Genomic DNA, 23,901 nt, shown 5'->3' with positions numbered 1-23,901 from the left:
GGAAGTGGTAAGGAGCGTCCGCGTTCTGTGGGAAGGTGAGACAGCCCTGTGCAATATCAGGTGAAGGGAACGCGTTTATAAACTTCCTTTCCTGTGTTTTGTTATTTCCCCTGTTTCTGCCAACACACCCATTTGAGTGCCGGCTTGGTTAAAGTCACCCCAAAGGAAATATTAAAGTAATAAGAGTCAAGTACTTTATTTAGATCTTGCCTTCCTTCCCTTCCTTTCTTTGCCCCCAAATTTACTACTGGAAATAGGTAAACAGAGGTTGAATTAGGGCTAAGTCTGTAGGTTGCATCTTGATTTTTCCAGTCTCTGGGGAAGGGAGTAGAGAACCACCTCCTCCAATTAGAAATCCTAGACTTCTATTCATTTAACAACTTCGTATTACCCAGTACATTTTGTTCAAATAAATTGTGAAAATAAGTTATTTCTAGTGCTTGGGGCATAGTCTGTGAACTGATCTGTCTGTATCTCATAAATTTTCCATTTGGATGATCAGAAAAGGGCAGAAGTTTCTTGCTGTGCTGTTAGGCTACAAGCAACTGTTGTCACTGGCTGACCCTGGGTTGTAAGTACGTGGGAACTTTGTCAAGGGCTTCACAGAAAGGGGAAGAGTTAGTTCTATGGTGAGGTCTGCCTTTGGGTTGGTGGGAAGCTCTTACTAATTATTCTTTGTCAGTGCTTGTGTTTTAAACAAGTTGGCAGAGTTTTATCTTATCCAAACAGAGATACACGGCAAAAGAAAACTAATTTGGGCAATTAGAATTGGTGGTAACTCTGAATTGTATGGAATATGTTCAAAAAGATGACATCATATTACTTCAGTGTATGGACAGGAATTAGAACTGCTAACAAATTATTGCCAGGTAGAGGTTCCTCAGAACCTTCATTATAAAAAGATAAGGGTAATTTTAATGAGCACATTTGCTAAATAGGTGGGTACTGTTGAATACTTAAAACATTTGTGTTCTTAAATTAGTTACAAATTTTTATGCATTTGAATTGGCTATTAAGTGGCCAAGCAATGCATTTCTTAATAAAGATAAATTTTCAGTTTGCTTTTGTGCAAGATAACACAATATCATATTTGAACAAATGCCAAATGGGTGAAGTGAGTTCTTGCCCATCAAAATAATGTTTTTCAAACAGTTTGGTTTCATGGGGGCGGGAATAATTGTATTAAAGCAGTGGTTTAAAGCCGGGACAGACAGCCTGAGATGGCCTCTGAGAGGCAGTTTCTGCCATGCCTGAGAGGCAGAGGTGAGGGGATACCTGTCAGCCCAGGGAAGTGAGATTTTGCTCACTCGCAGTTTTGCTCCCCTCTTCTACATATTTATTGCATATTCAGACTTAGGCCCAGCCTAAATGATACAAAATGAAACCAAGTATAATTTCAAGGATAGACCTGTCTTGGGAGTTCACACAGAAAGATAGTGAATGAGCAGCTTACATGTTGGAGGCAACACTGCTTTGCATCTAGTAGATGCTCGAAAGATGCCTGCCAAAGACTGAATGGCACTTATGAAATTAATGCACCAAATTTCCAGTTAGTGTAGCAGAGTCTGGGGGCCCAAAGCTGGGTGATCGCCCATCCTTATGAAGCCGATACACTTCATAGTAATTACTTAGCTCTCCTCCTACTTGGCAAACCAAGAATCTGATGCAAAGTAGAGAAACAGTAAAAGTCATGTGAATCTGGAAATACATCCCTTTTACAGGCATTTGTTTAGAGTTTCCTGGCATTGGATTGTTTGCAGGTCAGTATTGCAAGAGAATACACATTTTTTACACAATACTGTGGTTAAAAGCAGGGTTTCCGCACCAGCTCACTGATTATTTCACTAAGCAAGGGATTAGTCAGAAGGCAATCGAAGTATCTTTTGTTATCATTGTTCATGAGAGACTCTGGTGGTTTGCCTATACTTTACATCATTGGTGGGTAGATTCCCCCTGTGGAATTCTTACAGGAAAGGTCATGAATGTGTATAAACCTTAGCTGGTCTGTATCCAGGATAAAGAGAAGTAATCTATTTGGATGAGACACCTAAGTAATTAGCCATCTAATTTATGAGCATGGCTACTCTGTTAGGTCCAGTAAAGGGATTCAGAAAGAGACCTCAGGGGCTGCTCTGGGAACCAAGATCATGAAACAGTGTTGGATCGGGTTGTCTAAAGTAATGGCGCTCCCCCACCTTGGCAATTATCTTAGCTGAGCAAAACCATAATTATATTAAATATATTGATGGATAAGTCGAATTCATCACTCATTATTTATTGATTGACTGTTATAGGCGAGGTATACTTCTTGCTCCCAAGGACTGAGAAAAGTCCAATCGAAGAAGTAGGGTAGAAAAATAACACCGAGTTCAATAACCCTCTCTGCCTTCATAATATAAGCCAATGGCATAAGGTTATAATGTATAGGAGATGGTTCATTATCATGTGGGTGGTTTAAGTACTACTATGAATTCACAAGAGGAAGAGTTCTCGAAATGCTGTCTTCATTGGAAAGGGTGTGACCAAAGCGGAGAAGAATAAGAACAGGAAGTGTTTGATGTGTGGAGAGGCGGGACTTGGAGCAGAGTTGCCTGGATGCTTCAGAAGTGACCAAGAGTAAGGAGTGGTTGTGATATGAAAAGAAATCAACTCAAGTAGGAAGTAATGAGATAGGCTGAAATTTAGATGACCCCCGGACTGGGGGAGATTCTAACCTGAACTACTGAAAGTGGCCCCAGCCTAACAGCATGGTACCACCTGAAAACTTGTTAGAAATGCAAGATCTCAGGTCCCAACCTAGACCTACAGACTCAGAATTTTGGAGTATGGGATCCAGGAATCTTTTTTAAAAAGTGCCCAGTTGATTCTTTACAGATGCTAAAGTTTGAAAAGCATTACTACTGGTACGTCGGGCTTTATTCCAAATGACAGTGAAGACCCTTTGGAGGCTCTTGAGTGGAGATGTGGCATGTTCTTCAGTGAGCTGACCAGCCAGGGCACGTAGGAAACCAGCTCGTACATGGAAGCCTGTTCAGTGTTCTCACTCACAATTCTCACTTACTTGTGCCCACCATCTGCAAAGTGAAATCTCTCCAAATTGCCAGTCATTTAACTGTTGAAGCTAAAGTCAGATAACTGTTCTTTGAAGTGGTTTCTCAAGGCTGAGGGTATGTCTTGTCTGGGTAATGGGTGTGGTATGCATCTATAGGAAGTGTATTTCTATAAGTAGGGATTTTTTTAAGTGTGGGTGAGGCGCTCTGAGTGTGTTTGGTGGCACACGTTTTATTATCTGGCAGTTATAACTCTGCCTTGGCCTTTACTTTCCACTGTTAGAGCCTCACGGTCATCAGAAAAAAAAGACATGATTTCATACTCACCTAGACTCCAGATTGACTCTAGAGAGGACCACAGGTCCCAGACTGAAGACCAGAGCTCTATTATGTTCCTTCAAAAAGCAGCAGAGATTTTGTCCTAGAGATTCAAAGCCATCTCTATAGATACAGCCTGAGAAAACGGTTAATGTGCAGACCTGAACACGTAGTCGTGAACCTTAGCCCCTAAGCACCTTTGTTTTTGATTCATAAAATGTGAGCTCTATTGTCAGCTTTCTGGAATGATGGAGAGGGCGACTCTTGGTGTAATGGAGAGAACCTTGGCTTTGGGGCAAACAGACTTGGGTTCAAATTCTGGCTGTATTACTTACCAGCTCTGTGGCCTTGAGTGAGTCAACTAACTCTTCTAAGCCTCTGTTTCTTTGTGGAAAATGCAGGTATTAACACCTGCTTTCAAGATTCTTTCATCAGTAAAAGGGTAGCTCATACTTCACCTGTAGTAGGTGTTCAATAAATGATAGCCATTATTAATCTCTCCTTGTTAATTATGTCTCACATTAGCATTAGATTGTAATTAAAAAAAAAAAAAAAACCAAGATGGAGGTGGTTTCCTTCAAATAGCTAGGTCTCCTCACTCTTCCTTAAGAATACCAAAAGCATCCCTCCTCTAAGCCTTCATGGTTTTCCTGCACTTGGAAGATTCAAACCCTTTCTCATTCTGATGCCCCCCCCCCCTTCTTTAAGTCCCAGCTCTTCCATGGAGCTTTCCTTCATTATCTCTTCATCACAAATCCACACGTAATAAAATACCATCCTGTGATGTTAAGCCTTATTTCATTGGAATTTCTCATTCCTCCAAATAGATTGTAGCCTTTTTGAAAGCTCTCTATAAATACAAGCTAATTGACTGATTTGACATTTGTCCATCACCACACCATATGCAGCCACCAAAGGGAGGCTTGTGAATGAAAAATTGCAACCAATATTTTCCTGAGCAGTTTTTTGTTTTGTGTTTGTTTGTTTGTTTGTTTTAAGCCAGGCACTTACAATGAAGGATACTCTATTTTAATTTTCCATGAAGTAGCTACTATTGAATCTCAATTTTGCAGATGGGGACACCAATACCTCTGTCCAAGTTCACACAGCCAGTAAGTAGCTGAGCTAGGCAGACTGGGTACAGAGGCTGAGTTTAGACTATATATAGGTGAGGATATTGATGGAGAAAGCTATCAGAATGTTAAAAAACACCCACTGACAGAGTTCCACTAACAGGGATTGGTACAGTCAAGTCATGAAGTGTTTCAGTTGAGGTTCTCAAGCGCCCAGGTCTTTTTTCTCATTCCTGGCATTAACAAGTCTGTTCAGATAATGGATATCTGCATTTAGAGAAACCAGCCTCCTTTCCGAATTGTTGGCCAGTTCATATCAGAGCTGAGAATGGGTCCTGAAACTCTCACTTGCCTTGTCTGTATCACCACCTTTCCAGGTCATTAAGAACAAAAGGTTTGTGGACAGATGAAACACAGGCTGTTTTTGTTCTGCTTCTACAAACACCTACTCCTGCTTAATGCGGACTGGATGGCGTTGATTGGAGTCTGTGCGCTTAGATTTTTATAAAACAGCACATACCGGAATCTAGCACCTTCTTACAATAGCACAACCATGATTAAGCAATTCCTTGGAGAGGACCCTGTGCTATTACACCAAATATTTATAAGTTTATCTCACCACACTGCTTGGCATTCAGAGTAAATCTGAGCAGAAGTATGGAGATCAAAGAATTTAATAATCAGAAAATTTCCTTTCACGCTCTATCTGTCATCAAATGAAAGTATTAGTGAAGTGGTATGGAAATCCTCTTCAGCATGCCTGCAACCACCAGCCATGCCACTGAAGATTTAAAACAATGTGATCAAGTGTTCAAAATTCACCGGATGTAGTTGTATCCGTCTGTTAGTATATTATTTCCAAGTTGCCAATTTCCCCGAGATTAGCACATTTTCATTTCGGCTTATTAAAGGAGTCAGAACATGAAGGGGGATTTAGCACATTGATGATGTCAGCCATGCTTGCTTGCTATCATGGCTTATTTGGTTCGGGGTAGCCATGCATATGAACCCCACAAAGCGTCTATAGGACGAAAAGTCAAGCCAAGTGCAAATGATAGAAAGGAAAAGATAAGAAATACAATTATGTGTGAAACCACAGCTCTCTGGCCATGGGTAGGAATTTCAGGCCTTTGATTTGATTTCATCTGGCCCTATAGTTGCAAAAACACTTTAAGTACAGTATCAGCTACACAGTAAGTGCTTTTTTTATGGCATTACTGGAATGGCTTGGATAAACCCAGCATGATGTGAAGCATTGTAGGGACTCAGCCCAGTGCAGGAGACAGGGCCCTGGTCACTCCAGGAACTACCTCCTGTTGTGGAAAGCCATAGTTTTCATGAGAACTTGTCCATCAGAGTGCTGGGATGGAGGAAGGCTAGAAACCAGTGGCCCCAGAATTTGCACTCTAGTTGGATTGACCAACACATGGAATTCTCACAGAAAGATGTAGAACAAAATGTAACATCCCCAAATCCTGATGTTAGGAGGAGCCAGACAAGTTGCCTCATCTAGTAGTTCCCCAGCCTCACTGATCATTAGGAGCTGTCTGGGGAATTTCAAACTAAATGAACATTGCCAGGAGCCATCCCAGAGTTCGAAGTTCTGAGAGAGGGGCCTGGAAATCTGTATGCTTTAAAATGCCCCCAAGGGATTCTGCTGCTCAGCCAGCTTATTCGGTCCATCCCTTCCATGAACAAAGAGTGTTTCTGTAATATTAACAACCCTGCAAAGTTATCATCCAGCCACGGCTGGCAACCTCAGGTTGGAAGGAACTCACTGCAAAAGTAGGCAGCAGGACCCAATGTTGGACAGAGGGCTGGAGTTCTTAGAAGTCTTTCCTAGATTGTAATAAAAGGAGACTCACTGTATCTTCCACCTGTTGGTTTTGTTGGGCCGTCTGTAGTAAAAGGTTGAATTTACCAACATTGTAATCCTTCCATTGATTACCAATATGGCAATCCTTGAAATGTTTTTGAGAGAGTTCCTCTTCAATTTGTTCCTTTGTTTGATAGCTCATTCATTCATTCGTTCATTCAGTTCGGACCGTCAGCATCTTTAGGAGTAGATTTATTGAGGCTGACCATTGCCACTTCCTTCCGCCACTCTTCATAGGTCCCAGCTTGTTCTCTCCCCCATTTGCCTTACTCTTGATCAACTCTAGTTTGTCCAATATGGTGCCCAGAAGCAGCTACCACACTGACCATGTGGTCTGACCAACCATGTCCAACAAGAGCTACAGGAGTGCTTTGTCACCTGTGTCCTGCTTCAATTAAAGAGTGTTATAAGGATAACCAAGGGCCCAAACTGGTGCAGATGGAAAGCTTCATAGCTGATCAGGAAGGGAAAAGGTCAGCGTTGGCTGAACTTACCAGGCATGACTCAGGTTCTAGAAAATGAGTACACTTTGGAGTGAAAGAGAAGTAACATCTTTCCAGTATTCTGAGTAGAGAAATAAAGTTTCATTGAATACCTGGAAAATTGCTGCACAGACCTCAGTGTACACGTATTATTTAGCCTCTAGGCTAACTAGAGGCTCTCCCCACATCTCTGCTCTTTACGTGTAGGATCAGCTCTGACTGCCACACTGACCACGGGGGTATGAGGAGGCATTTTGCTTTCTTCTCTGTGTAGTGTGATCGACCTAAATAGTTCCATCTAAAGCAGGTTATATTTTCTTCCCACAATTGAAGGGAAATATTGATGTATCTTCTCTACTTAGGGTCAGCTACCTGGTATTTGCTTTTCTTTAAAATTGTCACTAGAACTTTGCATATTCTTTGGAAAGAAAAGAAAAGGTAAGAAAATAGAGACTATTGTGATGTTGACAGGTAAAGTGAACAATTCAGTTCACCGATCAGTTGTATGGAGACAAGATTGAAAAAAGTTTCCTTGATTGCTTTGCACTGAATAGACGGGTCATTTTAACATTAATGTAGGTGCATTCTAATCCCCCGATTGGTTAGCAGGATTTATTTCTAAATAGAATTAAGCGAGCAGGCAAAGAAACAGAAAGCAAAGAGAAAGCAGCAACAACAATAGCAGCAGCAATAACATGGTCCAGGATTGACCAGGACTGCAGGATTTATTTACACCACGAGTAGGTACGTGAGCCTCCTGGAAATCAGACCTCAAGTGTGTGACCTCTGTAGGTGATTCTTTTTGTGCTGGGCACCGGAAATAATAAGATGATGTCTGAGTTTCAAGAGGAAGCCAGAGGTGACTCTGAGGTACCAGACACGCTCTGAGGATGCCATGTATACAGTGTATGCAGCGATAATGCAAAAGTACTTTTCATTGGCAAAGTTCCCCACCTAAATCCTCTTGATTCTCTAATTTCAAAGAGGAAACTAACGTCAAGTTGTTATTCCTAAGTAACTTTAGATGCTGCTCTTATGGCAGGAGGTCACTCTGGTGGTCAGTATTGTCAAGATGTCGCCTGTTGGGGGGCTATACCTTGTATGATGTGATAGAAACTTCATAAAATGTTGATGACTCCTATAAAAGGAAAGTGTTCTGTGTTGTATTGAACCAAAACTTTTCCCTTACCCCTGGCTTTCATGCACAGATGGCAGGACCTTAAAGTTGTTCCCTGGGCTAAATGCAGCTCTAACAAGAGGCAGGAAGTGTTAGAGCTTTATTGGGTAAGTCAGTTTGGTACAACTTTAGGTCACTTGAAACTTGGGGCCTGCTGTCAAATAATCATAGTTTTAAACAATTGGAAACAAATATCAGGTATACATGAATGAAGTGTATACCATCTCAGCCAGCAGAATGTCAGGTGGAATTTTTATTATTTGAGCAAATGTGGTAAAGTTAAATCTTTCCCACAAGAAAATAAGCATTCCTCTTTTACCCACAGTAGAGTGGACTCCACTCTCTGTGTCTCATAGACGATCATTATGAGAAACTGCCATCTAAGAACCCATTCTGTGTTTTCCATATGACTATTGGTGTTGATGTAATTGGTCATTGTGATAGGAATTTGATTGAGATAAAATCTTAATTTGGGGAAAGACCACAGAAAGGTCATTACACTTAAGTAAGGCCTTGAACAATGGGAGTTAAAGGGAGGAGAAAGCCTATTAAAAGAAAGGCTGAGAATGTGTGAAAATGACTTTAAAAAAAAACCCCACAAAAAAACAAACATTAGTCAAGCAATAATTATTATTGTATAGGAAAGTTTACATTATTAATCATAATTATTATTCAGCTGAGACTCTCATTTTCTGTTAATCGACAAGTAAGCTTCCAATAAGAACAAAAAGATCTTTTTTATTATCCCTCCCTTTCAACAATACATAGCTGACAGGTCAGTGACACCAATGAAATAAGGCTCTGCCTATCACCCACGTGTGGTATGTCTACTTAAGCGCTAGAAAGTCCCACTCACTGTTGACTGTTTTTAGTTTATTGTAATGATTGCTGTGCTTTCTTTGTGGGGACATAGAACTGATTTAGTTAAGTTTCTCAAAGTAGTTGATCTTTCCCTTGGTTCTACCAAGGAAGTGTAATGGAAAGGGAGGGTTGCTTGTTCTTCTTCAAAGATAACAAGACATTAAGACAGTGGAACTAGGGAAGAGATGGAATAACTTCAGGCCACCTTTTTTCCAGTCCATCTTGAACTCTGTTTCTAGAGTAGTTTTTCTTAACATTGGCTTTCATCATGCCATTATATAACTCAAAAGATTTCTAGAATTCTTTACGTCCCACCTGTGTATTCAGAACCACCTCCCCGCTGCCCCACTGCCACCCAACCTGTCTCCTTTCTACCTACATCCAAAGCTTATGCACTGCTTTCTAGATAGCAAGTTGATTCACTGGGTCACTCCTACCCCACTCATCCCCACATGCAGTGTTCATTTCTGCTTACCACTGCCCTGCAGGGCTGTGCTTCTAACTAGCCAGGGGTTCTCAGCCTCCCACCTCCCACTGTTCAAGACCGTAGTCAAGTGTGGTCTTTCCCCTAATTCAGATTTATGTCAACCAGATTCCTATAGCAATGGCTAGTTCCATCAATACCAATTGTATTATGGAAAATAAAATATAGCAAGTGTTTTCATATGACTATTTCTTATGATCTTCTAAGCTAAGGCCTGGCTGACATAGTTATTCTTTAGCAGGGGCTAAGAAATGACCCAGATACAGAGGTATTACGATCTGATTTGCTACAGAAGAGTTCAGCACATAACGAGAGATTATTTTGTGTTGCTTTCTATGGTTTCCTGTCTTTAATTCGTAGCTCCTGCAGACTAAAGCCATGGCTTATGTCATCTTCCATATCCCCAAGCACCTACCCAAGGGCTGGGTATCCAGAACATACCTATTGAGTTGATAGGTTAAAAGATGTAGATATGGAGGGGAAAGGAGATGCTACAGAGTGTGGAGTGAGGACCCATAATACCCTCAGATGGCATGTTGGAAAAATGGTTCATCCTGTCACTGGCACATCTAAAGCAAACTGTTCCAAGTCCCGTCTTTTGTTGGACATTCATGTGAAATTGATTCAAAAGCGATAGAATCTTCGCACATATAAACAGCTAACAAATAATGGAGAATGTGTGTCCAAACAAACCCAATTGGCAGGACATGCAGTGCTGCTGAGAGGAAGCCTCTGGCTATCCATCACACCTTGAAAGATGAACAGGGCGGGCCTAGTTTTCCCTTCAAAGGCAGGAAAGTTTAGCGCTCTGGGAAAATGGAGCCCAATAGGAATTTCTAACACACGGTGTGGCCCTTCCGGCTTATAAGTCATTATTACCTATTCTTGCCCTAAATAGCCATGGCATATAATCTCTTTCCCAATTTTATTATTTTACTTGGTATCGCAAGACCGTAACTTTTTAGACATTCAGGTGAGATTAAAGTAGGAGGAGGTGGAATAAGGCTTTTAAAATCTTTGATTACCTCAGAAAACATATTTGCTTACTTTACCAGGAAGCTGGGGTTCTGTTTTGTTTTGTTTTCTGCCGATGCCAAGAGGGGATTAATGAGTAGCTGCTGGATTTGCCAGCTTTCTTTTGATTTCAGTTTACGTAATTAAGCAGTTCCCAGAATGACTTAAGGTTCTCACTCTGCATCAAAACATGCTTCTCAAATTTGTTAGGTGTGGAGGTCAGAAACAATCCAGACTCACTGAATGGAGGGAGGGGAAGTGAAAAACTTATCTTGCTTTAAAATGCCCCTAACTATATAAAAAAAGGTTGACTATGCTTTGGGCCGTGCATGTGGAGATGTATGAATAGAAAACGAGTTAAAACTGAAGTTCAACATGGGCTAAAGTTAGAATAACTCAAAATGAGGTTAACAAGAGAAATAATACAGGGAAACCAACTTTAGTTTACTATTGACTGTCCAGCATCTAAAGCCTCATGCATAGTGGGTGTTCAAACACTCATCTATTCAACAAAGACATACCAGAAGCCCACTGTATGCCAGGCTCAGTTCTAGTTGCTGGAGATACAGTAAGGATCTAAACCAACAAAAATCCCTCCCTCCGGATGCTTGCATAGAATGAGTGTTGAATGAGCAGATTTTTATCGAGTGCCTCCTTAGGTACAGAGTTCAGAGCCAGTGGTGATGTGGGAAGAATAAGGCATGCTCCTCAAGAAACTGACAGTCTCACTGGGAAGTGAAGACATCTGTCCATGGAACAAAAGTGCTGTCCAAAGCCCTAACTATATACGGGATGCTGATACAGACAGACCCCATGAGGGTGAAATGGTCAGAGGAGGTACCCATCTCCACATTCCACAAGGCAAGAGGCTCACTGCAGCAAACTGACTTGTCTTCAACTCCCTAAGCAGAAAGAATTTGCAGACACAAATATCAGAACACCCTTTGGTTTCATTTCTCTCTTATATCCCCCTAACCTTGTTTATTCTTCTACCAAGAGGATGCTTATTTTTTAAGGGAATTATAGCAGCTTTTCTTTGGGGTTAGGCTAATTCCCTTACAGCCTCACAGCTGCAAATCACCTTGGCAGAAAGCAGATGAAAGGCTGGAAAGGGCAGAATTACCCACAGTTCCAGCCCTCATAAAGCCTACAGTCAGAAAGACATGCATCAATTATACAAATAAAACCTCCACTGTGCTAAATGCTACGGTGGAGAGCATAGCACATACTAGGGGGATTTGACCTTGTCAGAGAAGTCAAGGACAGCTTCCTAGAAGAAAAGATGGCTGCACTGAAATCTGAAGGATGAGGAAGGATTAATCAGGTAAAGCAAGAGGGGAAAATGTTCTCAGCAGGGGATACAGCATGAGCAAAGTCCCTGTGGTAGGAAGGAGTTTGCTCTTGGGACAGAGTGAGATGACACAAAAGAGGTGGGTAGGGCAAGACCATACAGGCCATATGGCATATTTATTCCATCAGGAGGCCTTTAAAAGAAATCAGTAGAATGAGGGAGGAAGGGAGATGGGTTACAATCAGATTTTCATTTCCGCAGGGTAACTGTCTGTATTGTGATCAGCATTTGGTGGGGGAATTGGAGTCAATGTGGGGATCACTAATTAATAAAGGACAATTGGAAGAATCTAGACAAGAGATGATAATTGCTTGGGCCAGAATGGTGGCCATGGTGATGGTGGAAATGAACAGAAGTAGACAGATGTAACAGGTACAAAACAATAAGCACAAAGGCACAACGGGTCAAAGCAACAGCGTTTGATGATGCACGTCAGGGACGAAGGACAGGAGGGATTAGGAATGACGTTCAGGTTTCTGACTGGTACGGTTGGCTCAGTGGTGAAGCCCTGCCCTGAGACAGGCACCCTGGCCAAGGACCAGTTTGCGGGGGGTGGGGGAGATGATGAAGTCAGTTTTGAATATGTTGGGTTTGAGTGCCTTTGGGGCATCTAGCGGGAGATGTCAGAAACGCAGGTGCATAAATGGGTCTGAGCTTAGAGGAGAGGCTTGGGATGGAGGTAGGCATTTGTGAGTCATTTGCGTCAAGGTGCATTACACACTGCAGGGGTGGATGAGATCACTCAGAGAGTACAGGATGTACGGAGAGTACAGCTCTGTGGGATTCCAACACCCAATGGCTGGGGAGAGGAGAGGCCTAACAAGAGCAGGCGGGAAAAAAACCCTGCCAGGAACATACGGAGAAAAACCAGCCTGAAAGCCAAGGGAAGCAAGTATTTATTGGGAGAGGCCATGATCAGGGAAAAACACTGCTGAAAGGACAGGAAAAAATGAAGCCTTGATAATGATAATGATAGCTATAATGCCGTCAGTAACAGTAATAATGGACAATGTGTATAGAGTACCAATTATGAGCCAGGCATTTTAACTATAATTTAATCCTCATAAGAGGATTAAATCCGTAAGGCAGGTCCTGTTATCACCCTCATTTTTACAGATGAGAAAACAGAGCACAGAGAAATGAAGTGATTTGCCTGAATCACACGGTCAGTACATGATGAAATCAGGTTGGGAGCTCTTTTTTCTCGCTCCACAGCCGCTATCTTTAAATGCTGTGTGTCTAGTGTTGGAGAATAAAAAGCAGCCAGGGAGGGAGAGTGGGAAGGGGAAGTTTTTCCTCATTAAAGATCTGGATTCTTTCAAACATAGCCAAGGAAATCCTCTATGGTTGCTGAAGCCCAAGTCAAGTCGGTGACTCTGGAATGGCATTGCCGTGACAATTTCTGATGGTTCAGCTGGCATAAGGCAGTACTGACTGCATGACACAGCTGTACTTGCCGTGTGAAACGCTTTCCTCGAGTGCTCTAGGCAGCGCTTCTCAAAGTGGGGCCCCGGGCCAGCAGCATCAACATCACCTGGGAACTAGGTGATACAGATTCTTAGGCTCCATCCCTCATCTTCTGAAGCAGCAACTCGGCGGGGGACCCCAGAATCTATGTTCTAACAAGCCTCTGTGTGATTTTATTGTACAAGTTTGAGAACCCTTGTTCTCGGGGAATCCTTGAAAAGAAAAAAAGGAAAATTCAAATAACTTATCCATGTATCTCACAGCTGCAAATCACCTTGGCAGAAAGCAGATGAAAGAGCCAGTGGTTCTCAACCCTCGCTGCTCATTGGAATCCCAGGAGGAGCTTTGAAAGCGACTGATGCCTGAGTCCCACCCTCAGAAATTCTGGTTTCATGGGGCTGGCGTCAGCCTGAGCATTCGGTTTTTGAAATGAGGGTTTGAATGAGGAATGGAGGATTGAATGAATATTTGGTCGGCAAGGCAGCCTCTGTACTTCTCAGGACAAAATTGTGCTCGGGAGAGAAAGCGAGGCAGGCCTTGAAGGGGAGGAGCAGGATAAATGGAAGAGAAGCTAGACCTTGGGTCCTTTGTGAACACCAGTAAAGTTTGGAGATAATGCTGGAGATTGTGGTGCGTGCGGGAGAAAGCTGTCTGAATTTGTAACAATTCCTAATGATGGACTTATTTTCAAAGAATTGCCAATAATAAAGCAGATACACTATCAAGACTGCTTCATGAATAAAGAAATATTATTGTGACTTGTACTGTCTTACTGGAAACGATTCTATGAATTTTGATTGACAACAATATGCTAATATTCTCCTGGGAGCTTCATTTAGGCTCTACATGTTAAGAATGTACTGTGCTCCGCTGGCCTGTCAAACATCACTGTTTCCCCTTTGCTCCATGAACCTTCATCCCCAGCTGACCTGCTCAGTTTACTGGTTGATCCCTAAGCATTCTCACTGTTCCTACATCCAGGCATTTGTTCCTGTTCCCCCACCCCACCTCCTCTTTGTCTCACGGCCTCGTTTCACCTAGAACCCTCCATGACTCCCCAGTTCAGAGAGCTCACCTAATTCTTTCAACACCCAGTATCCTTAAAGCACTCTGCTCCTGTTTTGATTTCATCATTCTGCCCATTTCCCATCTCTACTCCTAAATCGTAAGCCCCCCAAGGACAGTGATGGCTTATGATTTTTGCCTCCTGTCTAGCATAGCATCCCACTCTCTGCAGGCTTAGAAAACAGTACTCAAGAAACTGCGCAAAGGTGAATTTGAGTCCATCTGCTTCCCCTAGCATCATGGATGTGCGTTAGAAGGCACCAACCCCAATGCGATGTTACGCTGGTTTGGCCATTCTGAAGGCTGAGGCAGGAATCCCAGAAGGAACGTCGTCCAAAGTGAAAAGTGGCCCTCATGGGAAGGGGCTCTCACAGTCCCATTATTCCATGCTACTTTGTATTACTTTCATAGGCCTGCCTTAACAAATTACCACAAACGTGTTGGCTTAAAACAATAGAAATGTATTCTCTCACAGTTCTGGAGGCCAGAACTCTGAAACCAGTGACGTTGGGCCAAAAGAAGGTGTCACCTAGGCCATGTTCACTCCAAAGGCTCTAGGAGAGTCCTTTCTTCTTCCAGCTTCTGGTGGCAGCTGCATTCCTTGGCTTGTGGCCACATCACTCCAATCTCTGCCTCTGTGGTCACATTGCCTTCTCCCTTCTCAAATCTCCCTGTTGTTCTGAGGGCATTTGTGATTGCATTTAAGGCCCACCCTGGCGATGCCGGGTAACCTCCCATCTCACAATCCTTAGTATCTCACCTGCAAGTCTTTGTTTTGTTTTGTTTTTTTGGTGTGTTTTTTTTGGTGCCATCAAAGGGAGCGTTCACATGTTAAGGGATTAGGACATGGATATCTTTTGGAGAGGTCGTTATTCAACCTACCACACAGATAAAGGTAACTGGAGCCTCCAAAGGCACAGACACATACCTGCCCAAGGCATTACTTCAAGGTCATGACAGAAATCAGACAGACCCAGGTCTCCTTTCTGTCAACTTTGGGCTTCTTCCACTAGACTGGGCTGATGCCCATAAATGTAAGACAAGATTTTAAAATAATACCTCAGATCTTCATTCATGTGCTGTATCCACTCTCTTCTTTCTGGATTATGTTGTGGCTTCCGGAATTCATCCACCTTCGTCCCCGTTAGTCCCAGTTCTATTATGTTAGGCTCACGGTGCACTGGCTTGTGTGGGCAGCTGCAGTAGAATTAGCTAAGTAACATTTTTGCCTCTCCTTTCAGGACCGCCTCTTTTTCGTCATGGAGTATGTAAATGGTGGAGACCTCATGTTCCAGATTCAGCGCTCCCGAAAATTCGATGAGCCTCGTTCCCGGTTCTATGCTGCAGAAGTTACGTCAGCCCTCATGTTCCTCCATCAACATGGAGTCATCTACAGGTAGCTCTTCTCTCCTCCTCTCTTTCCTCAGAGTGAAGAAATGAATTCTCCAGACACTTGAACTGACTTTGGCTCCTGCCCAGCTGGTCTCTTAGCAATCCGCTTTAGATTAGTTGTTTGTTCCAGTTTGCTTACAGAGGACTTTTGGGGGTTCGTTTTATCACTGTGAATGTTAGTATTTGAATAGCCCCAGGAGACCCACTGTTTGTGCCAGATTTGATTGAAAGCCCAGAACGACATTTTAAAGGCCTGGCGCCCAACGACCTTGGGGTGACCTTCTTTTCTGTCTCTCCCCACCCTCTTCCTTCAACATCAGGGCATTCTTTTTACTTTTTCCTCTGTGCCATGAACTTCCTCCCCTTCCAACATCTTGCCACTTCCTGAGTTTGTTTGGCTTCGTTGTCTCTAGCAGATAGAATCAGAGAAGCAAGAGTTGCTTGGGGGTCTCAGGGTTTATGGTCCGGGTGGAGGAGGGAAAGGGAACTAGACAATATCCAACAGGAAGTGACTCTTTGCAGATCATCTAGTCCCCTATTACTGCCCTGTCCCTCTTCCAAGAAAACATAGGACACACATACACACACACACACACACACACACACACACACACTAATTTTCCAGTAAGGGAGCAGGACTATTTACGCAGGCTCTTCTGTGAGGTCAGGAATTCTGGGAGGAGTAAATATTTATAATTAGCAACAAGGACACTAAAGTTCCTTAAGGTTTTTTTCAAGGACTGTGAATTTCTTTACTTGGTTTTTGCTTCCTACTTTCTCTCTCTTTTTTCTTTTTCTTTTTCTTTTTCTATTTTTTTTTTTCAGTTGGGTAGACAAATAGCTGTCTTGGTTCAATACTGAATGTAGTCACTTACCAGAACTTTACTGACCTGCTCCTGAAAACAATGCCCAAATCTTATTCGAGGGGCTCTGACCAACCCCCACCCCAGGCTTCCCTTCCTACTGACATCGCTTAGCTTCCAAAAGGATGCATCTCTGTGCTCAAAAATAGTCAGTGGTTCCCTATGGGCTGCATAATAAAGCCCATACTTTTTAGCCTGCTTCGTGGCCCTCCATGTTGACTTCATGTATTTATTTCCCATTACTGTGTAACAAATTACCACAAGCTTAGTGGCTTAAACAACACCCATTTATTATCTCAGTTTCCATGGGTCAGGAGTCCAGGCATGGTGTACCTGGGCCCTCTACTCAGGGTCTCGCTGCTGTGACCGAGGTGTTTAGCCAGGCTGCTGCCTGTCTGAAGTGTGAGGTTCTCTTCCAAGTTCACATAGTGGTGGGCAGAATTCATTTCCTTGCAGCTATAGAATTCTTGTGGCTTCCTTCTTCAAGGCCAGCAGGAGAGAAAAATCTTTTCTGCTTTGAGCCTCTAACTTCAGGTAAGGCCTGGACCGCCCTGCCCTCCCCCCTTTAAAAGGACCACTTGGTTAAATCAGGCATAGCCAGGCTAATCTCCCTTTTGTTTAACTCAAAGTCAGATGATTACAAATATATGGTGATGGAAGGAGAACTGACTCTGGGTGATGAACACACAATGGGATTTATAGATGATGTAATACAGAATTGTACACCTGAAATCTATGTAATTTTACTAACAATTGTCACCCCAACAAATTTAAAAAATGTAAAAAAAAGAAAAAGAAAAAAAGTCAGATGATTAGGGACCTTAATTATATCTACAAAATCCCTTTGCCCTATAATGTCTCATACTCATGATAGTGATATCACATCATCTTTTTCCACATTCTTTTGGTTAGAGGTAAGTCACAGTTTCCACCAAACTCAAGAGAAGGGAGTGATGGAATTATGCCCGAACATGACTCATTGAGGATCGTCTTAGGTTTTGTCTGCTTCAGGCCAGTGCACCTTTCTCTCCTTCACTTCCCACAGCACCTTGTTTTGAACCCACTAAGGTTCTTAGCTTTCCTCAAACTCACCTACCAATTCCAAACGCTCATGTGCGTCTGTACCTCCTCTCCACCTGCTATGTCCAGCCCAGGAGCCTCACGCAATACCACCTGCCTGCACGAAGCCTGGTCCCACCAGCCAGAGTGAGTCTCTCCATTGCCCACACCTTCCTCTGCAATTTGGGGATGAATTGCAGTTCGAGACCTGCATGGCCTCCCCTACCACTGTCCACCTGGTGTGAGGAGTAGGCATCCAAGTGGATCCTTCTCTAAGTTGCACACTCTCTTAAGGGCCATTCCTTCTTCTTCTTTTTAACCTCTCAATCTTCTTATTCTGCACGCTCTTCTGTCTTGTACGAAGTAAATAGTCCACAAATGACCATTGACTTCAGTTAGATTAAAACCCTCATCTCTGCCCCAAAGCAATTTACAAGCTAGTCAGAGATACAGGAGTTAGATATATGAAAAGATCCCCCATGCTGCAAGGCAGTGCATTGTTAGGTGCCATGACATAAAGAAGAATTGTCACTCTTTGAGATGTTATCCCATATTATTCCTATTGGGGGGGGGGGGTATAATCATCCACAACTTACTAGCACGGATTCAGAGACTCACCTTAAATAATTTGCCTGAGGTCGTACTTGGTAAGTGGCAGCTGTAGGCAGTATAACTGACTGATCAGTAGACTCCTGCTGTACCCCCGTGACACGTGTTGTCCTGCCTTTTGAAGCCTAAGGACAAACTCTTTAGCTTGTCATTCCAGGTATTCCAGAACTTAACTTCCCCTTACATTTCTAGTTTTCTTCTCCTTTCTCCTTTCCTAAATGAAGGCTTCCCTCTCACGCCTCCTGTGAACATGTTTGCTTTACTGGCTTCTATGAGCCATACTTTCTGCCTCTCCTTCCCACCTCCCTGACCATTTCTCCTCAATCTTTCTATCACCTGGCCTGGCTCCTTCTTTTCCGTTCTCTGAATGCTGGTTTTCCCTGGGGCCTTCATCCCACTTTATTCTTCACCTAAACCCTCTCTCTGAGCATTGGCACATTGGCATTGGCATGCCTTCAAATGCCTCCTATGTGCCAGCAACCCCATATCACTATATCCAGCCCTCAGTTATCTCTAGAACCCCAAACAAGATCTTTCTCTCAAAACTCTCTCTCGAGACTTGTCCTTCAAAACCTTTTCACTTCTTCCCTGGCTGGTTTGCAATACTTGACTTGACTCACTGCTTCTCGGTTTTCTGCCCTTCTATCTATCCACCTCCCCTCCATTATTTAGTAGTCTTTCAACAAATCAGCACAGGCTGATTGTTACATGTTCCCCTTCTTCTCACCCTACCACCCTTATAAGATAAAGCGCCATCCCATTTGCTGGCCTTCAGACCCCCTCATGCCCTGGCCCTGGGGCTGCTATGCACAGTTCTGTGGTTTGGACCCCACACACAGGTGTGAAGAGCACAGGCAGTGAGTGGAAGGTGGAGCCCACCCTGCTTGCGTGGGTGGCTCCTACCCAAGAAACGAGATGTCTTTTTGTGTTTCTGACAGAGACACCATGCGCGCTAACAGGGCTCTGGTGGCCCGCAACGATCTTTGACCCTTATTATTATTTCCCCAACCACATATCCCACCCTCCAGGTACTCTCAGTTATTTGACATTCTCCCCCAAATACCATTCTCTTTCATTTCTCTGTGCATTTGTCCCCACGGTTCCTTGATTACCCTTGATCCTGTTCTGTGTCTTGATCAGTGAGTTGTTCCCACTGCACGTCCTTGGTCTTTACTGCCTCAGAGCTCCTGGCTTTCAAAATATGTAGATTCCATAGTACTGGGGGAGGGGGGATAGATAAGCATCTAGGCAAGAAAAGAGTGGTCGTGACTTGATGATTGCTGACACTGGTGATACATACATGTGGGCTCACTGCTTTGTCTACTTTCGTGTATGTTTTAAATTTTCCATAATAATATTGTAACATTTTTAAAGAGAATAGTGATTCCAGAGTAACCTTCCTAGAGCTTTTGATTCAGGTCTTGGTATGGGGTTTAGGAATCTGTATTTTTTTTTTTTAAAGCGTTCCGCAGGTGATTTAGGGACCACAGGTCTAGATAAATTCCATTCTGCCTTCAGGACTATGTCAAGTGTCCCTGTTCTGTGAGGCTTTTTCTGACCACCCAGCCTGTCATGGAGATTGTTTGCCTTCCCTGAATGACATAACATCTCTCTCTACCAGGTACTTAGCTGGTGCCCTTTGCTGACCTTGTATTTTTATTTGAGATGCCTATTGTGTGATTGAGAACTCCACATGAGAGTGCTCACCTAGTTAGCCTGGGACAGTATCTTCCTTGTAGTAGGTGTTCACTCATATTTGTTCTTGTAACTCCAGAGCTTTCTAGTCCAGTGCATTGCTATGTCATAGGTATACTTCTTAAAAGTCTGTGTTGGAAGTATTCCTAGAACACAATTTTTTCCCTGACCCTAAAAGGCCCCCCATTCCTTCATATCTCTCATTTTATGGGTTGATGGGGACCATGTGGTCTTTATGTCCTATGATGCTTTGCTTTAAGCTGCGAGCAGAAGGGCTATTCAGGGTAGTTAGTCTGCAGCTGACCTAAGAGGCTATGAGTATGTGTCCTTGCCTATTGGCTGTTCTGAAGCCCAGGCAGAGATCATATTTTGTGTGATACAGGGGCTTATTTGAGAGATTGACAAAACCAGGTTTTGGAGGAGAACTTCATTGCTAAAGCTGAAACTGAATTATCCAGCCTTCCTTCTGGAATTCACACATAAACTAATTAGCGGTTATTTGGCCAGTATAAGAACTTAGGTAAGAAGTCATTTCTGTGGCTGGTGGCTCACACTTGAAGGAGAGTCCAAGCTGACAGGCGTGACCCCCTTTCCTCTGGTACCTTACTGGGTCAGGTTCCCCACACCAGGCTGCACAGGGCACTGTCTCTTGTCCCCTGCCCATTGTTCCTGGGACTCCTCTGTGTACTATGGCAGAAAAAGACATGAGCTCACGGTGTGTCCACTCTTCCCAACCATGGCTTTTAAAAATCTCTTCCTCTCCCTTACTCATTCACACACACCATGCGAAGTGGAGGTTTTGAAGGGCAGGCCTTCTTTCTAACGTTGATTCAGGGAACTCTCTCCTCCTCTACCTCATGCTCAGTGCATCTGTTTTTCACTGAGCTGCTCAATAGCAGCTGCTGACTCTGAGAGCATTCCTCCATCCCTGCGACACGAAAAAGGGGAAATTGTGTGATCTGCCTCAGAAAGAGGGCAGCCAGAGGCCCTGGGAAGACAGCCGAAGGCTTGGCAGACAGGAATGTATCTTACTCTTTCCCAGTCTGGAAGCTAGGAGTACAGTCGCAGAACGTGGTGAATGTGGCCTGTGCCCCTCTGGCTCATTGTCTTAACATTTTATGCCTCAGTTTCCTAGTCTATAAAGTAGAAATAATTGTTGCCCCTGTCTCATGAGGTTGTAGGGATTTAGGGAGTTGATAGATCTAAATAATTTTGAATAATGCCTGCTCTAAGCACACTGCAATTCCTCTAATAAAGGTTAGTTAATCTTGTATCCCGAATTGCTTTTTATGAAGATATATTGAAAGAACATTGGAGATCTTTTATCCAACCCAGTCTCCAAAAGGGAATCTATACAGGAATTAATTTCTTCCTTCCTTCTTATAGAACTGAACTCCTTTTTTTATTATTTTAATTATAATAGTAGAGATTATAGGATAAATCAAAATTTAAGCGGCAAAGAAATGTGTAAAATCAGTTTGTCCTTCACCAGCCTTTTAGCTCCCCAGGGTAAAACCATTTCTAGAAAATTTGAGCAATCTTGTTGAGCAAGTGATTGAACCGCTCTTTAAGACTGGCTTCCATTTGTGAAGTTCAGATGATGTTTATCTTGTCTCCTTCATGTGGTACTGGAAGTCAGATTATAGAGGTAGAGGAGAGGGATATGAAAGCACCTGGGAAATGACAAGGTATTTTATTCATGTAAAGTATTATTAATGATTAGCATTTGTCACTTTGAGCACTAAACTTTGGTCATTATCCAGCAGAGAAGGAAGTTGTAAGTTATAAAGCTCTCCTTCTCTTAAATTCACCAAGACATTCTATCTTTAACGATCAGTCTTCATCATTCCCCAAGAGTCAGTCTGCCCTAGGTGCTTTTGTGGGCCCCTGGCCAGAATTGGGTGGGCAGTGGAGAGACGGGAGGGAGCGCACGTCTCTGTTTTGGCTGAGCCTACCTTACTCTGTACTCCAGAGGTACTTAGAAAAGGCTTACCTTGTTGATGACAATGGTTATAAAAAGTCAAATAAAAATTAAGAGCAGGAAACAGAGATCTAGTCAAATCTCAGAGCACCTAATAAACCTGAGTCTTAAGTGTCTTGTCCTCTCCAGGGCTGGGGGACAGAGCCCAAAAGGAGGGGCTTGGAAGGGGTTTCTCTTGAAAAAGTTGGAGACATCCTGACGTCTCTAGCTGTGTTCTCCAAGCCGGTCCTCCATGGAAAATACATACAGAGTGCGGTGTGATGTAGATTCTCATCTTCTTTCAATACATTTTCAGTTTACCTAATGCTAATACGAGGCAGGGGAGGAGGAAGAATTGGGGGGATCCCTTCCTTTTTCCTTCCCAATCTTCTAGGAGGACCTGACCATTAGAAAATCACTTAGGGTACTTGGAGCTCTATTTCCTCACAGAGTGTTCTCAGCTGTCAGCATTCCTCAACCCATTATAGAAAATGATTAATTAATTAATTAGAACAGTTGATTTTATTTCCATCTTCTTACAGTCCCCAGTATCACATCTGCAAGCATCTTCATCTTCTGCCATCTTCACCGGAAGTAGAACATGATATTTTAATATAAAACTCCCAAGGACCTAAAGGCTGAGTGTATCATACTAGGAGGGTACCATCTGCCATAGCCAGAATCTCAAGTCCGAATGCTAGATCAACGAGGGCCTCAAAGACTATCTAATCCAACTCCATTTTATAGATGGAACTTGGAAACCAAAATTGGGCAGTAACTCACCCAAGTTTACACAGGGAGGTATTATAAAGCTCAGATGTTATTTTAATCAAAGATATACATATAGATAAAGAGTCAAACTCTTCTACCATGTGTTTAAAGAACTAAAAAGCCATTTTCTGCCCTCCCTCCCTGCTGCCCCCAGTTTCCCCTTCCACAGAGACAACCACTTTCAATTCTTTTAGCTGACACTTTCGGTATGGAATTATGTATTTCTAAATAACAAGCATTTATTATTACTTTTTAAAAAAACTTTATTTTAGGCATCAGCTAGTAACTTTCCACTATGGAAGCGAGAATTTAGTTCTTTGTCCCCCCATTCACTCACCACCCCACCACATCTGCGCATTCTTTACAACTTTCCATTTTTCCATCCCCTCAATAGCATTTATGGTAATTTTGGTTAAATGAATGTGCATATTCATTTACTATGACCGTGAAATACTACTTAGAACTAAGCCATGTGGTAAGCTATAATTACTTTTCCTTTCCTATATATTGTCTTTGTTTGTTTACCATGGAGATAAGAATTATCTCTTTTTTTCCCCCTGTGGTTATTATTAACTCAACACAAACTCTCTACAAATTGTCTCCCTTCAGGATGTTTAGGTGCAATAGATATTCTATTAATTTCATAGTCTTGGATAAATATCTCCCAGAACCTTCTAAACTGCTCCAGTCTGAACAGTTATCCTCAGTGCCTGTTGTATGGCTGTCGTCTTGGGATCTCCCTGCACTATTCTCTTAGTGCTTCCTTGTCCCTCTCTCTTACTTGAAAGCTCCTATCTTTTGTATTTCGTATCTCCTCTTTCTTGATATACCCCCTTGATGTGGTGAAGCACCCCCCACACCCAGCAATTTTCTGAGAAAGAAATTTTTGAGACCTTCCTTTTATACCTAAAATCATCTTTATCTTAGTCTCAAACTTGATAAAGAGTTTGGCTGGGTATGGAATTCTAGATTGAAAACCATTTTCCCTCAAAATTTGGTATTATTCCATTGCCTTCTAGTTCCTAGTGTTGCGAGTAAGAAGTCTAAAACTGTTTTGATTCTTGATCCTTTGTATAGACCTATTACTTTTTCCTGGAAGCTTGTTAATTACTTAATGATGTGGTATAGGCCTATTTTTATCCATTGTCCTGGGCCCTGAGTTGATCTTTTCAATTTAGAAAGTCATGTCCTTCAGTTCTAGAAGATGTCTTATTTGCTTATTTAATGATTCCTTCTCTACTTTCTCTTTCTGGGATTATCATTCAGCTATTAGTCAACTTGAGGTTTATCGTAGACTAATCTGGGTGGCCACATAGTTGTGAAACTTCTATCAA

General features: G+C 42.6%; 1 protein-coding gene across 2 annotated transcripts in view; it reads left to right on the top strand.

Moving 5' to 3' along the window:
- PRKCE (protein kinase C epsilon) overlaps positions 1 to 23,901 on the top strand; it is a 469,174-nt gene that overhangs the window by 373,964 nt on the left and 71,309 nt on the right. For both annotated transcript variants that reach the window (XM_019748625.3, XM_019748626.3), the window contains one exon: positions 15,460 to 15,614. In XM_019748625.3, coding sequence (XP_019604184.1) covers positions 15,460 to 15,614 — 155 coding nt within the window. The remainder of the gene's footprint in view (positions 1 to 15,459; positions 15,615 to 23,901) is intronic.

The sequence above is a fragment of the Rhinolophus sinicus genome, chromosome 2, assembly GCF_057876585.1.
Source record: "Rhinolophus sinicus isolate RSI-liver-muscle chromosome 2, RSI-T2T, whole genome shotgun sequence".
Classification (NCBI taxonomy): Eukaryota; Metazoa; Chordata; class Mammalia; order Chiroptera; family Rhinolophidae; genus Rhinolophus; species Rhinolophus sinicus.
The sequence above is the reverse complement of the archived record's forward strand: the minus strand, read 5'-3'. Positions and strand labels throughout refer to the sequence as shown.